General features: G+C 48.3%; 1 protein-coding gene across 1 annotated transcript; it reads left to right on the top strand.

Moving 5' to 3' along the window:
- The first annotated feature begins 378 nt into the window (after window positions 1–378).
- ACTA1 (actin alpha 1, skeletal muscle) lies at window positions 379–3278 on the top strand. The gene is made up of 7 exons (XM_061404777.1): window positions 379–610; window positions 1394–1534; window positions 1640–1964; window positions 2068–2229; window positions 2331–2522; window positions 2618–2799; window positions 2886–3278. Exons 2-7 carry the CDS (start codon window positions 1406–1408, stop codon window positions 3027–3029), a joined length of 1134 nt encoding a protein of 377 aa, XP_061260761.1. The 5' UTR covers window positions 379–610; window positions 1394–1405; the 3' UTR covers window positions 3030–3278.
- The last annotated feature ends 8961 nt before the right edge of the window (window positions 3279–12239 follow it).

Below are 12239 nucleotides of genomic sequence, written 5' to 3'. Positions count from 1 at the left end.
TCCGGTCCTCTTGGCCCCACCACTAGGATATAGAGTCCTCCTCGGTGGAGTCACACTTAAGGAGTTGGAGGTGGGGGGTAGGGGTAAAGAACCCGAAGAAGAGGTGAAATGTGGGCGCACCTTCCCGAGGCTCGGAGAACACCGAATGGCCGGGGGCGGGGCGGCTGCGGACAGGTGCAGCCCGGGCGCAGGCTCACTGGCGCACCCCGAACACTCGGTGACCCTCGCCGCACCCCAGCCCCTCCGCCAGGCAACTGGGCGGGGTCGGGAGGGGCCGACCAGCGGGCAGACACTCCATATACGGCCCGGCCCGTGTTACCTGGGCTCAGGCCAGGCCTCTCCTTCTTTGGTCAGCGCAGGGGACCCGGGCGGGGACCCAGGCCTTGAACTGGTCGGGGGAGGGGGCTCTAGTGCCCAACACCCAAATATGGCTCGAGAAGGGGAGCGACATTCCTGCGGGGCGGCGCGAGGGGAGCGCCCGAGGGCTATATAAAACCTGAGCAGGGGGACGAGCGGCCACCGCAGCGGACAGCGCCGAGAGAAGTCTCGCTTCCTTCCCACGGTGACCGGGACCGGAGCCGGAGAGCCGCAGGTGTAGCCACCCGCCCAGGTAGGCAGGGGCGGGGTGGGGACAGTAGGACATGTCCCACCGCGGCAGCCTGGAGAACTCCAGGTAGAGCGCGGCCCCTCACTGCATCAGCCCCAGCCCCGCGTCCTGTGAGCCGCGCCTCTGGCCCCAGAGTCACGTGTGCTTTAAAGAAGAGACAGGAAGCCGGGTCCTTTGGAAAGATCTCCAAATTTATTCCCAGCCCTTTGGGGCAGCTCTCCTTGACACTTCGTGCGTGCCGAGGTAGATGAAAGGTTTTGCTTTAGTCCTCCCCAGGGCAGTTCCTTCCCAACAGAACCAAAGGACAGTAGAAGGGACAATTTCCCCTGGCTCGCCATCAGTTCCAAGGGCGCTTCGGCTGTGAGTCTGAAGTGCCATGGAGGTCCAAAATAAGCCATTCGTGTCCTGGTGGAGTGCCCAAGCCCTTTCCACGGCGTCTCCTTCCACTCTCACAGTGGCCCAGAAATCAGGGTTCGCGGACCTTGACCCCCATGCGATGCCAGGGAGGGCGGAGAGGGCGGTGCCTGCAGCGAAGGCAGAGAACTCTCGGGTCCGTGTGTCCTGAGTTCCCAGATGGAGAAACGCTCTCTGTGGTCTCCTCGCAGTAGAGCTCGCAGCAGCGAAGCTCCGCCCGCCCGGCTTTGATTGCTTCCCCCGCAGGATGGCGCCGGGCTGGGGGCTGGAGGCTGGAGGTGTCCATAGGTCCCCGGGGAGGGAGGGCGCTCCAGCCAGCGGGGCCTCTTGCCTGAAACACTGAGCGTCTCCATGGCATTCCTGTCCTTGCAGAAACCAGATACCATGTGTGACGAAGACGAGACCACCGCCCTCGTGTGCGACAATGGCTCTGGCCTGGTGAAAGCCGGCTTCGCCGGCGACGACGCCCCTAGGGCCGTGTTCCCGTCCATCGTGGGCCGCCCTCGTCACCAGGTCAGGCTGCCAGTTCCCGGAGGGAGCCGGGCCGGGTCCCTACGCGGCCTAGCCCCGCTCCACTGGGAACCTCGGTAATGAGAGCTTGGTATATCCGCTCCGCAGGGCGTCATGGTGGGCATGGGGCAGAAAGATTCCTACGTGGGCGACGAGGCGCAGAGCAAGAGAGGTATCCTGACTCTCAAGTACCCCATTGAGCACGGCATCATCACCAACTGGGACGACATGGAGAAGATCTGGCACCACACCTTCTACAACGAGCTCCGCGTGGCCCCCGAGGAGCACCCCACCCTGCTCACCGAGGCCCCCCTCAACCCCAAGGCTAACCGCGAGAAGATGACCCAGATCATGTTTGAGACCTTCAACGTTCCGGCCATGTACGTGGCCATCCAGGCCGTGCTGTCCCTCTACGCCTCCGGCCGTACCACCGGTGAGAGCCCAGAAGCCCCCGCCCCCTCTTCCGGAGAGCCTTGCCCCTTCCCCGAGCGCCTAGCAGAGCCCAGCCGCTCATCCCCGACCCTACCCTCGCGCAGGTATTGTGCTCGACTCCGGCGACGGCGTCACCCACAATGTGCCCATCTATGAGGGCTACGCGCTGCCGCACGCCATCATGCGTCTGGACCTGGCTGGCCGCGATCTCACCGACTACCTGATGAAGATCCTCACCGAGCGTGGCTACTCCTTCGTGACCACAGGTGCGCGGCGCCCCGGGCTCCCCAGGCGGGCGGGCCGGCAGACTGTGCGCTGTCCCCGGGACCCCGCGCTGAGGGCTCCTCTCCCGCCCCGCTCCCCGCAGCCGAGCGCGAGATCGTGCGCGACATCAAAGAGAAGCTGTGCTACGTGGCCTTGGACTTTGAGAACGAAATGGCCACCGCCGCCTCCTCCTCCTCCCTGGAGAAGAGCTACGAGTTGCCCGACGGTCAGGTCATCACCATCGGCAACGAGCGCTTCCGCTGCCCGGAGACGCTCTTCCAGCCCTCGTTCATCGGTGAGCCCCGGGCACCCGCCATCCGGCCCGTGCCAGCCCCGCGGGCCCCCCGGGCCTCCCGCCCTCTGTCTCACGCTCCCCTCTGTGGCCCCCAGGCATGGAATCGGCGGGCATCCATGAGACCACCTACAACAGCATCATGAAGTGCGACATCGACATCAGGAAGGACCTGTACGCCAACAACGTCATGTCTGGGGGCACCACCATGTACCCAGGCATCGCCGACCGCATGCAGAAGGAGATCACCGCCCTGGCCCCCAGCACCATGAAGATCAAGGTGGGTGGCGCCCTCCCCCAAGCCCCTTCCTGTGAGGGGCTCCCCGGCCGCGACCGCGCACCTGACAGGTCCCCACTGTCTTACAGATCATCGCCCCACCTGAGCGCAAGTATTCCGTGTGGATCGGTGGCTCCATCCTGGCTTCGCTGTCCACCTTCCAGCAGATGTGGATCACCAAGCAGGAGTACGACGAGGCCGGCCCCTCCATCGTCCACCGCAAATGCTTCTAGACGCCTCTCCGACAGCCGCGACTTCTCCCCAGGACGACGAATCTGCTCGCGGCGCAGGCGGCTGACCTCGAGCCACCGCGCAGCAGCTGCTCTCCAACCATCAGCGTTGCCGCTGCCGCAAACTGACACACTGTTTATAATGTGTACATACATTGTTTACCTCATTTTGTTATTTTTAAAACGAAGCCCTGTGGAAGGAAATGGAAAACTTGAAGCATTAAACTCAGCCGTTCTGTTTTGCTGCGTAAAGTTGTCTGCTGTGTTTCTTTGCGGGGGCGGGGAGCTGTGGGGATAGGGGAGTAAAAGGGACTCCGTCTTCCTCCGTCACTTTTCACAATACTCTAAATGAGTGCAGGCCTTACAAGGCCGTGAGTTAGGTCTTCCGCAGCTCACGGCCCTCGCCTCTGGCTCAGATCTATTCCTCAGACTGGCACCTGCGCCGTGGCCCGACTTGACCTCTGGCGTGTCCCCTGTGCAGGGCTATCTGCCGGAGGCGCCGGGGCGGCGCTCGGGTGGCCAGGGCGCGCCTCAGGCAGGGCGCTGACCGTGGTGCTGGCCTGGGGTCCCGAGAGCAAAGCGCGCTCCCGCTCCACCCGCGGGGGCGTGGCCTTACTGAAGCCGGGTTCCCTCCTCAATCTGAGATCTAAACTGAAAAGTGTGCGTTCTGCATTTGAGGAACCAGTTCTCCTTTGTTAAGTGAAGATAACCACTTCTCGGGAAGGCCTTAGCTTCGTCTGGGTGACGAAGCGCCCTTTCCAGAGTGGGGAGGGGAAGGAGCCGCGCCCAGAGGTGGGAGGAGGCGAGAAAGGACCAAGTGGAGGCTCCAAAAGGACAGCGCGGCCTCAGCGGGGACAGGCGCGGGGGGCGGGCCAGCGAGGAAATGCCTTCAGGGAAGGAAGCGGAGACAGTGCTGAGCAGGGGTCAGCAACGAAGAGGAAGCAACCCTACTCCACTCCTGCAAAGTCCGAAAGGCACAACACAAAGAAACAGTTTGTATTTCTGAGAGAGCAGGACATCTATACATTTTAAAGTAGTCTAATGTTTCCTGGGAGAAGGCAATGGCAACCCACTCCAGTACTCTTGCCTGGAAAATCCCATGGACGGAGGATCCTGGTAGGCTGCAGTCAAAATTCCTGGGAAAAGTGTTTCCTAAATGAAATAGATTCTGACTCAAAGAAGGTAATACACTCATTCAGAAATATGTTTATAAGAATCAACAATACAGCTATATCATATGCCACCTTGCCACATTTATTCTCTCCTGTTATGGCCCAATGAGAAGCTTCAGGAATCATTCAAGCTTCCAAGGTAGGAATACTGCCAAACCCAGATATCAAAAGAACCAGTCATTCAGTAGAACTTAGGATTTTAATAAAACAAGTATATGATACCAAATCCATTGAAAACTATCTATCTACTCGGGGTGGACAAAGGTTAAAAAAAATGGTCTAAATTCTAGTCTTTCAGAGGAACCCATCTTTTACTGAAAAATATGAGAATTACATGAGTAAGCTAACTGGCAGTTTAAGTCTTTTTTTTAAAGCCAAAACCCAGGTCTCTTAATTAGAATTTTACTAAGAAATTTAAGACAGTAATGACACATTTCTCCTGTGATCATAATCATCAAGCTACTGACAGAAGTTTTCCTCCTGCCTCATCTTTGACAGTTTTCTTCTCCTAAAAGCACGTACAAAATTTAGAAATTGTGTGGTTTCACTGGAAGTGTGCCAAATGACCTTTCCTTTTCTGGTATGTCTTTAAAAAGAAATAAGCATCACATATTTCATTAGTGTTCTGTATCTTTCCTTCTCTCAAGTAGTTTGTGATTGTAGTTATTCGGTAAATTGTGTTACTTATATTAGACCTGAGAGAAGATTTTTGGTGTGGTGTAGTAAATACTTTATATATATTCCCTGGGTGGAATAGGCTTCCCTTGTGGCTCAGGAGTAAAGAATTTGCCTGTAATTCAGGAGACAAAGGTTAGAGTCCTGGGTCAAGAAAAAGATCCCCTGGAGAAGGAAATGATAACCCACTCCAATATTCTTGCCTGGAAAATCTTATGGACAGAGTCACCTGGCAGGCTACAGTCCCGTGGGGCCCCAGAAAGAGTCAGACACAACTTACCCACTAAACATCTATATATATGTATAACACTATACATATAAAATGCACATGCCTACTGTGTATAGAACACATACACATCTCTGTGCTGGGAGAGGAGAGAAATAACTATTTCCAGCAGCACTAAGTGTGTTTGCAGAAGGAAGAAGTGAGAAGCCGCTGTGTGGCAACAGTGTACTCACACCAGAGGGAATAGTGTTATGGCTGATTTCCCACTGAGAAGCCATCTCAGAGCTCCAATTTTTGGACCTGTGAGAGAATTGAAAACAACAAAAAAACTTTCTGATGATCACTTATGGTGTGTCTCCTTAGACTTGGTAAGTCTTATCAGGGATCTAACTGCAGTTATTTTCCTCTATCAAAATAAATTGCCACAATTTTTATTCACACCAAATCTAGTTTACTGGTGCTCAGTTGAACAAACAAGAGACAAAGAAGAAAATGAGAAGAGAGGATATGTCAGGATTGAAAAAGAAGGATTAGACTGAGTGGGAAAAAATAGAAGAATCTGGGATTGGAGTACACCTAGGCTTTATAACTTAAACCATTGGAAGTTATTAATATAAGTAGACCATGGGCTGTCAGGGTACCTCCTAGATGCATTAATTCCTGAATTGTTCCCAGATATGACAGAACCCATAAGGGGATTCATGAAATATTTTATTGACCATCTACTATGTGCAAGGTGTGGTTCCCTCCTGCTAAGATGTGATTCCCTCCTGGGAGTTTGCTGTCACTACCCCGCCATCACCGGGCACCGATGCCTTGACTTGGATCACCATAAGACTTGTTGGAGGAGCTGGCAGGAAACAGGGAGGCTACCCTGGAGCATGACCACTGGATGCTGTGGACTTCTGACTGCTTTGCTCTCACCACCACCAGGCTGGCTTCCCTCCCACACAGCATTGTCCTCTGACAGGCTGGATGGTTCCAAATATAGATTCTTGTGGGAAAACATCCCTCATTGTACTGGAGAAGAACATAGAGTACGGCCACCTCTCATCCAGCAGTACCTCTGCCCTGAGGACAGAAGGCAGAGAGGGCTCAGGCCATAGACCAGCCCTGCCTCTGAGGGCACTCATGTGGCCAGCCCACCTGCATGCTTTTCTCCTTTTCTGTCTTGCCTCATTTGTCATTTCTTCTTTCTCTCTGCCTGGTACTGTCCTTGGAAGTTATCCCCTTTAGCACTGTTGATATGTCACAGTTCATTTGGGGAGTTTCCGCAAGCTCTGTGTCTGGGCTGCAGCTCAGAGAGGAGCTGAAAAGATTTGCTTTGCTGGCACTCTGGTGAGGTGGGCAGCATGGTGATTCCCAGGGCTCTGGGTCCACTTGCATCCTTGTCACCTACAATCAGAGCCACTCCTCCAAGCAGACCCAGGGCTGCAACTTCTGGAATTGGCATAGGGTGGCAAAAGCAGCTGGAGGTTAGCCAACATGAATGAGCAGCAAGGGCCCCTCATTAAGGGTGGCTCTGCTGCTGGGTGCAGAGTCCTGAGCCTCTTGCTTGACCCTGCCTCTGCTTGTAAGTTTCTTAATGGCTTATCCTGATGAAACACAGCAGGACCCTATGGAGTCTTCCTAGAACAGACACCGCCCTCTCCACCACATGTTATCTGCCTGCCTCTTGTCTGTAGAAAAAACTTCAGCCAAAGAACAAATTTAATAAGAGAAGTGAGAAATTGCAGAAGCAAAGAAGGTAGTCAAACAGGATGGTATAATGATAATCATTCAGTTCAGTTCAATCGCTCAGTCATGTCCGACTCTTTGCGACCCCATGAATTGCAGGATGCCAGGCCTCCCTGTCCATCACCAACTCCTGGAGTTCATTCAAATTCATGTCCATTGAGTCAGTGATGCCATCCAGCCATCTCATCCTCTGTCATCCCCTTCTCCTCCTGCCCCCAATCTCTCCCAGCATCAGAGTCTTTTCCAATGAGTCAACGCTTCGCATGAGGTGGCCAAAGTACTGGAGTTTCAGCTTTAGCATCATTCCTTCCAAATAAATCCCAGGGCTAATCTCCTTCAGAATGGACTGGTTGGATCTCCTTGCAGTCCAAGGGACTCTCAAGAGTTTTATCCAACACCACAGTTCAAAAGCATCAATTCTTCAGTGCTCAGCTTTCTTCACAGTCCAACTCTCACATCCATACATGACCACTGGAAAAACCATAACCTTGACTAGGTGGACCTTTGTTGGCAAAGTAATGTCTGCTTTTGAATATGCTATCTAGGTTGGTCATAACTTTCCTTCCAAGGAGTAAGCGTCTTTTAATTTCATAGCTGCAATCACCATCTACAGTGATTTTGGAGCCCCCCAAAATAAAGTCTGACACTGTTTCCACTGTCTCCCCATCTATTTCCCATGAAGTGATGGGACCAGATGCCATGATCTCAGTTTTCTGCATGTTAAGCTTTAAGCCAACTTTTTCACTCTCCTCTTTCACTTTCATCAAGAGGCGTCTTAGTTCCTCTTCACTTTGTGCCCATAAGGGTGGTATCATCTGCATATCTGAGGTTATTGATATTTCTCCTGGCAATCTTGATTCCAGCTTGTGCCTCTTCCAGCCCAGCGTTCCTCATGATGTACTCTGCATATAAGTTAAATAAGCAGAGTGACAATATACAGCCTTGACATACTCCTTTCCCTATTTGGAACCAGTCTGTTGTTCCATGTCCAGTTCGAACTGTTGCTTCCTGACCTGCATATAGGTTTCTCAAGAGGCAGATCAGGTGGTCTGGTATTCTCATCTCTTTCAGAATTTTCCACAGTTTATTGTGATCCTCACAGTCAAAGGCTTTAGTCAATAAAGCAGAAACAGATGTTTGTCTGGAATCATTAAACAAAGTCAAAGACTTTAGACCCTTCTTAAGGATTATAGGTAATAGTCTGAGCCATGTTCTGTGAGCTGTCTTATAGATACTGAAACTCCCAGCAGGTGGAAGAAGTTAACTACATGATGACCAGACTGTGGCCATGACACAGCTGCCACAATTCCAAGTAATGGGTACAAATTGACCCTGGAACCAAAGATGAACTGTACTGAAAACAATCAAGATGACATTGATCAGACCACTGCATGACTGATTTCAAGATGACCATCAGACCCTGTTGTGCTGTTTTTGCATGTATTGGATTGGTGCAAAAGTAATTGCAGTTTGGCATTGTTGAAATTTGCTATCTAATATTGGAATACATCCTTAAATAAATGTAGTTATGTTACATACCATTTTAATGTGCATTTATTGCTCTATGTTTTTTGCTAATGACTTACTACTTTCTTTTATTTTATATGTATTTTAGACTATGGAAATGATGTTAGACAAAAAGAAAATTTGAGTGATTTTCTTATTTGAGTTCAAAATGGATCATAAAGCAGGAGAGACAACTTGCAACATCAGCAGTGTGTTTGGCCCAGGAACTGCTAACAAATGTACAGTGCATTGGTGGTTCAAGAAGTTTTGCAAAGGAGATGAGAGCCTTAAAGATGAGCACAATGGCCAGCCATTGGAAGTTGACAAACAACAGTTGAGAGCCATTGTTGAAGCTGATTCTCTTACGACTACATGAGGAGGTGCCGAAGAACTCAACATTGACCATTTGGTCATTTGGCATTTGAAGCAAATTGGAAAGGTGAAAAAGTTCAATAAGTGGATGCCTCATGAGCTGACTATAAATTAAAAAAATCATCATTTTGAAGTGTCATCTTCTCTTATCCTGCACAACAACAATGAACCATTTCTCAATTGGATTGTGACGTGCAATGAAAAGTGGATTTTATATGACAACCGGCAATGACTAGCTCAGTGATTGGACCGAGAAGAAGCTTCAAAGCACTTCCCAAAGCCAGACCCTTTTAGCACCATAAAAGCGATCATAATCACTATTTGGTTATCTGCTGATCCACTAGAGCTGACCCACTGTGACACTGGATCAGCAGACCAGTATCAGTGGTGGATCAGCTGGCCCACTACTGCTGATCTGACCCACTACAGCTTTCTGAATTCCGGTGAAACCATCACACCTGAGAAGTTTGCTCAGGAAATCAATGAGCTGCACTGAAAACTGCAATGCCTGCAGCCAGCATTGTTCAACAGAAAGGGCCCAATTCTTTTCCACAATAACACCCAACCATACATTCCACAATCAATGCTTCAAACGTTGAACAAATTGGGCTACGAAGTTCTGCCTCATCTGCCATATTCACTTGACTTCTTGCCAGCCAACTACTATGTCTTCAAGCAGCTCAGAACCTTTTTGCAGGGCAAACACTTCCACAACCAGAAGGAGGCAGAAAATGCTTTCCAAGAGTGCATCGGATCCCAAGGCTCAGGTTTTTATGCTACAGGAATAAACAAACGTTTCTTGTTGGAAAAAATGTGCTGATTATAATGGTTTTGATTAATAAAGATGTGTTTGAGCCTAGTTGTAATGATTTAAACTTCAAGGTCCAAAGCTGCAATTGCTTTTGCACCAACCTAATAACCTCTCCCTCTGCCTGTGCATCCCTGAAGCTCCCTTTCAAAGCTCTTGCCATCTGATTGGCGGGGGGATTGGCCTTTGGATATGAGTGTGCTTTCTCTGCAGGTCGCAGGCCTCCAGAATAAAGCAAGCTTTTCTTTCTACTAACACTTGCCTCTGAAATATTAGCTTTCGATGATGAGCATTAGACTGCAGTTCAGTAGCACTGATACTAAACAGTTTCTGGGGGTGGTGACCACATGAAAGAAAGACTGTGAAATGTGCAAAAGTGATGTTGTAGTTCTCAGAGGTGCCTGTGGAACCAGGATTGCCTTTCACATGACAGTCACTGGGGTTTCCTAAGCATTATTCCCATGTAGAGAGTTCTGGTCACTGAACCAAAGGAGCTGGCCTTGGGAGTAGTGGTCACTCTACATCATGAGCCAAGGGGGCCACAGTACCCCTGGATCCTTGTCCACCCCATTCTTCCTAATTTCCTTTACAAGACCTGTACTAAGTTCCTGTAACAAGTTACCACAAACTAGGTGGCTTAAAACAATAGGAATAATTATGTTTTCCCCAGAGTTCTGAGTGCTAGAACCCCAAATCTAAGCTGAGTTTTCTCCTTTTGAGGTCTCTCTCCTTGGCTTCCAGAAGCCTCTTCCCTCTCGCCATGGGGGTGTCCATACTTTCTCATAATATAACATTCTGAAAAAAATAAAATACCCTTTCTCCAAATACAGTCACATTCTGAGATCCTGGGAGTTAGGACTTCAGCATATGAATTTGGGGTGGTGATGACACAGTTCAGCCCACAATAAGGGCAACAATTTAACCCACTATAGAAGAGGTTACCATTAACATTTCATCCTATTAGTCTAAGCATCACTTATGTTAATATTGTATCTGGTGCTGCATGAAGAACTTTAAAACACATTAGCTCATTTTATCTTTTAAGGTAGCTAGGATAGGGATTATTATTCTGCTTTTATAAATGGTAACAGTAAGGTCTCAAGACTCAGTGACTTGCCCAAGTTTATAAACAGTTTATAAATTAAGTTTATAGATTAGTCAAAGTAGCAGAGCAAAGACTTTTGTAACTCCTGACTTTATTATTTTCTTTTTTTAAACTATTCATTTTCAATTTTGATGTACCCTTATATTTTATTTTATTACCCTTATATTTTGTATATATTTCTTGTAAATAGCATAAGGTTGAATAGTGTTTCTAGCCTGACAATTTTGTCTTTTAATTGAGACATTTTGTTCATTTTATTTAATGTGATTACTGGCATATTTAGGATTAAAGCTATCATTTTACATTAGCCCACCCTGTTAAAAATCTAAAATTAATCAATATTTTTTCCCTCTTTGTGATGGTGGGAAAGTTGCTCAGTCATGTATGACTCTTTGCAACCCCATGGAATAGTCCATGGAATTTTCTAGGACAGAATTCTGGAGTGAGTAGCCATTCCCTTCTCCAGCAGATCTTCCCAACCTGGGGATTGGACCAAGATGTCCCGTATTGCAGGCAGATTCTTTCCCAGCTGAGCCACCAGGGAAGCCCAAGAATACTGGAGTGGGTAGCCTATCCCTTTTCCAGGGGATCTTCCTAACTTAGGGATCGAACCAGAGTCTCCTTGATTGAAGGTGGATTCTTTACCAGCTGAGCTACCAGGGAAGCCACACAGGGACACTTTGAGGGCTGCTAGTTCATCTGTTTGCTTTCCTTCTGATTTGTCACATATTGTATTCTGTCTTTATAAACCCCTAGGTATGATTATTTATCACACATCAGTCATGGTTTTAACCTTCTCAAAGACTGCGATTGTTTTACAGAGTTGAGGTTCCCTTGTATATCATTAATTTTTTCTACTCATTTCTTCTTCCTATGGGTCCCTCCCAAGGGAGATTATTTCGCTTATCACTGAAGCACAGTCTTTGGAATTTCCTTTCATGATAAAGTGTTGGTTGCAAAATCTTTCAGTTTTTGTTTGCTTGTTTACTTATGTTCTTATTTCTCCCTCATTTTTAAAAGACACTTTTCCCCTAATATAGAATTTCAGGATAATGGTTGTTTCTTTGTTGTAATGAAGATGACATTTCTCTGCCCTCCAAGTGCCATCATTTTGGTGAAAAGTCAGCAGTTAGTCTAGACCTTCTTTGAGGGAATCTGCATTTCCCTTGCCCCACGTTCCAGCTTAATTTTTTTTTTCTCTTTGTCTTTGATATTCTGCAGTTTCTCTATGTTGTACCTAAAGGTAGGTTTCTTTTTACTTATCTTGAGCTTTTGAATATGTGGATTCCTGTCTTTCAACAGGTTTGGGAAATTATCAGCCTGTGTTTCTTCAAATATTGCCTCAATTCCATTTTTTCTCTCCTCTCATTCTGAAGAATTGACAGATTGGGCTTCGCCAAAATTAAAATAGTTATTCATCAAATAACACCACTAAGAAAATAAACATTCAAACCACACACTGGCAAAACATGTATCTGACAAAGGATTGGTGTCCAGGCTATATAAAAATCTAAAATTCAATAACAAAGACTAAAATGCAATTAAGTGGGCAAAATATTTTTAACAGACACTTCACAAGAGAACATAAATGGATAAAATAAGCATATAATCA

This window comes from Bos javanicus, chromosome 28 (assembly GCF_032452875.1).
Source record: "Bos javanicus breed banteng chromosome 28, ARS-OSU_banteng_1.0, whole genome shotgun sequence".
In the NCBI taxonomy this organism is placed as follows: domain Eukaryota; kingdom Metazoa; phylum Chordata; class Mammalia; order Artiodactyla; family Bovidae; genus Bos; species Bos javanicus.
Note: the sequence above shows the minus strand (reverse complement) of the source record. Positions and strands in the feature narration are given on the sequence as shown.

What these genes read in the sequence shown, in the direction of transcription:
- ACTA1 (XM_061404777.1), top strand. Translation starts at nt 1,406, where the DNA reads ATGTGTGACGAAGACGAGACCACCGCCCTCGTGTGCGACAATGGCTCT. An exon ending in TGGGCCGCCCTCGTCACCAG is followed by an intron (nt 1,535 to 1,639) that starts GTCAGGCTGCCA and finishes TCCGCTCCGCAG; the next exon opens with GGCGTCATGGTGGGCATGGG. An exon ending in CCAGCACCATGAAGATCAAG is followed by an intron (nt 2,800 to 2,885) that starts GTGGGTGGCGCC and finishes ACTGTCTTACAG; the next exon opens with ATCATCGCCCCACCTGAGCG.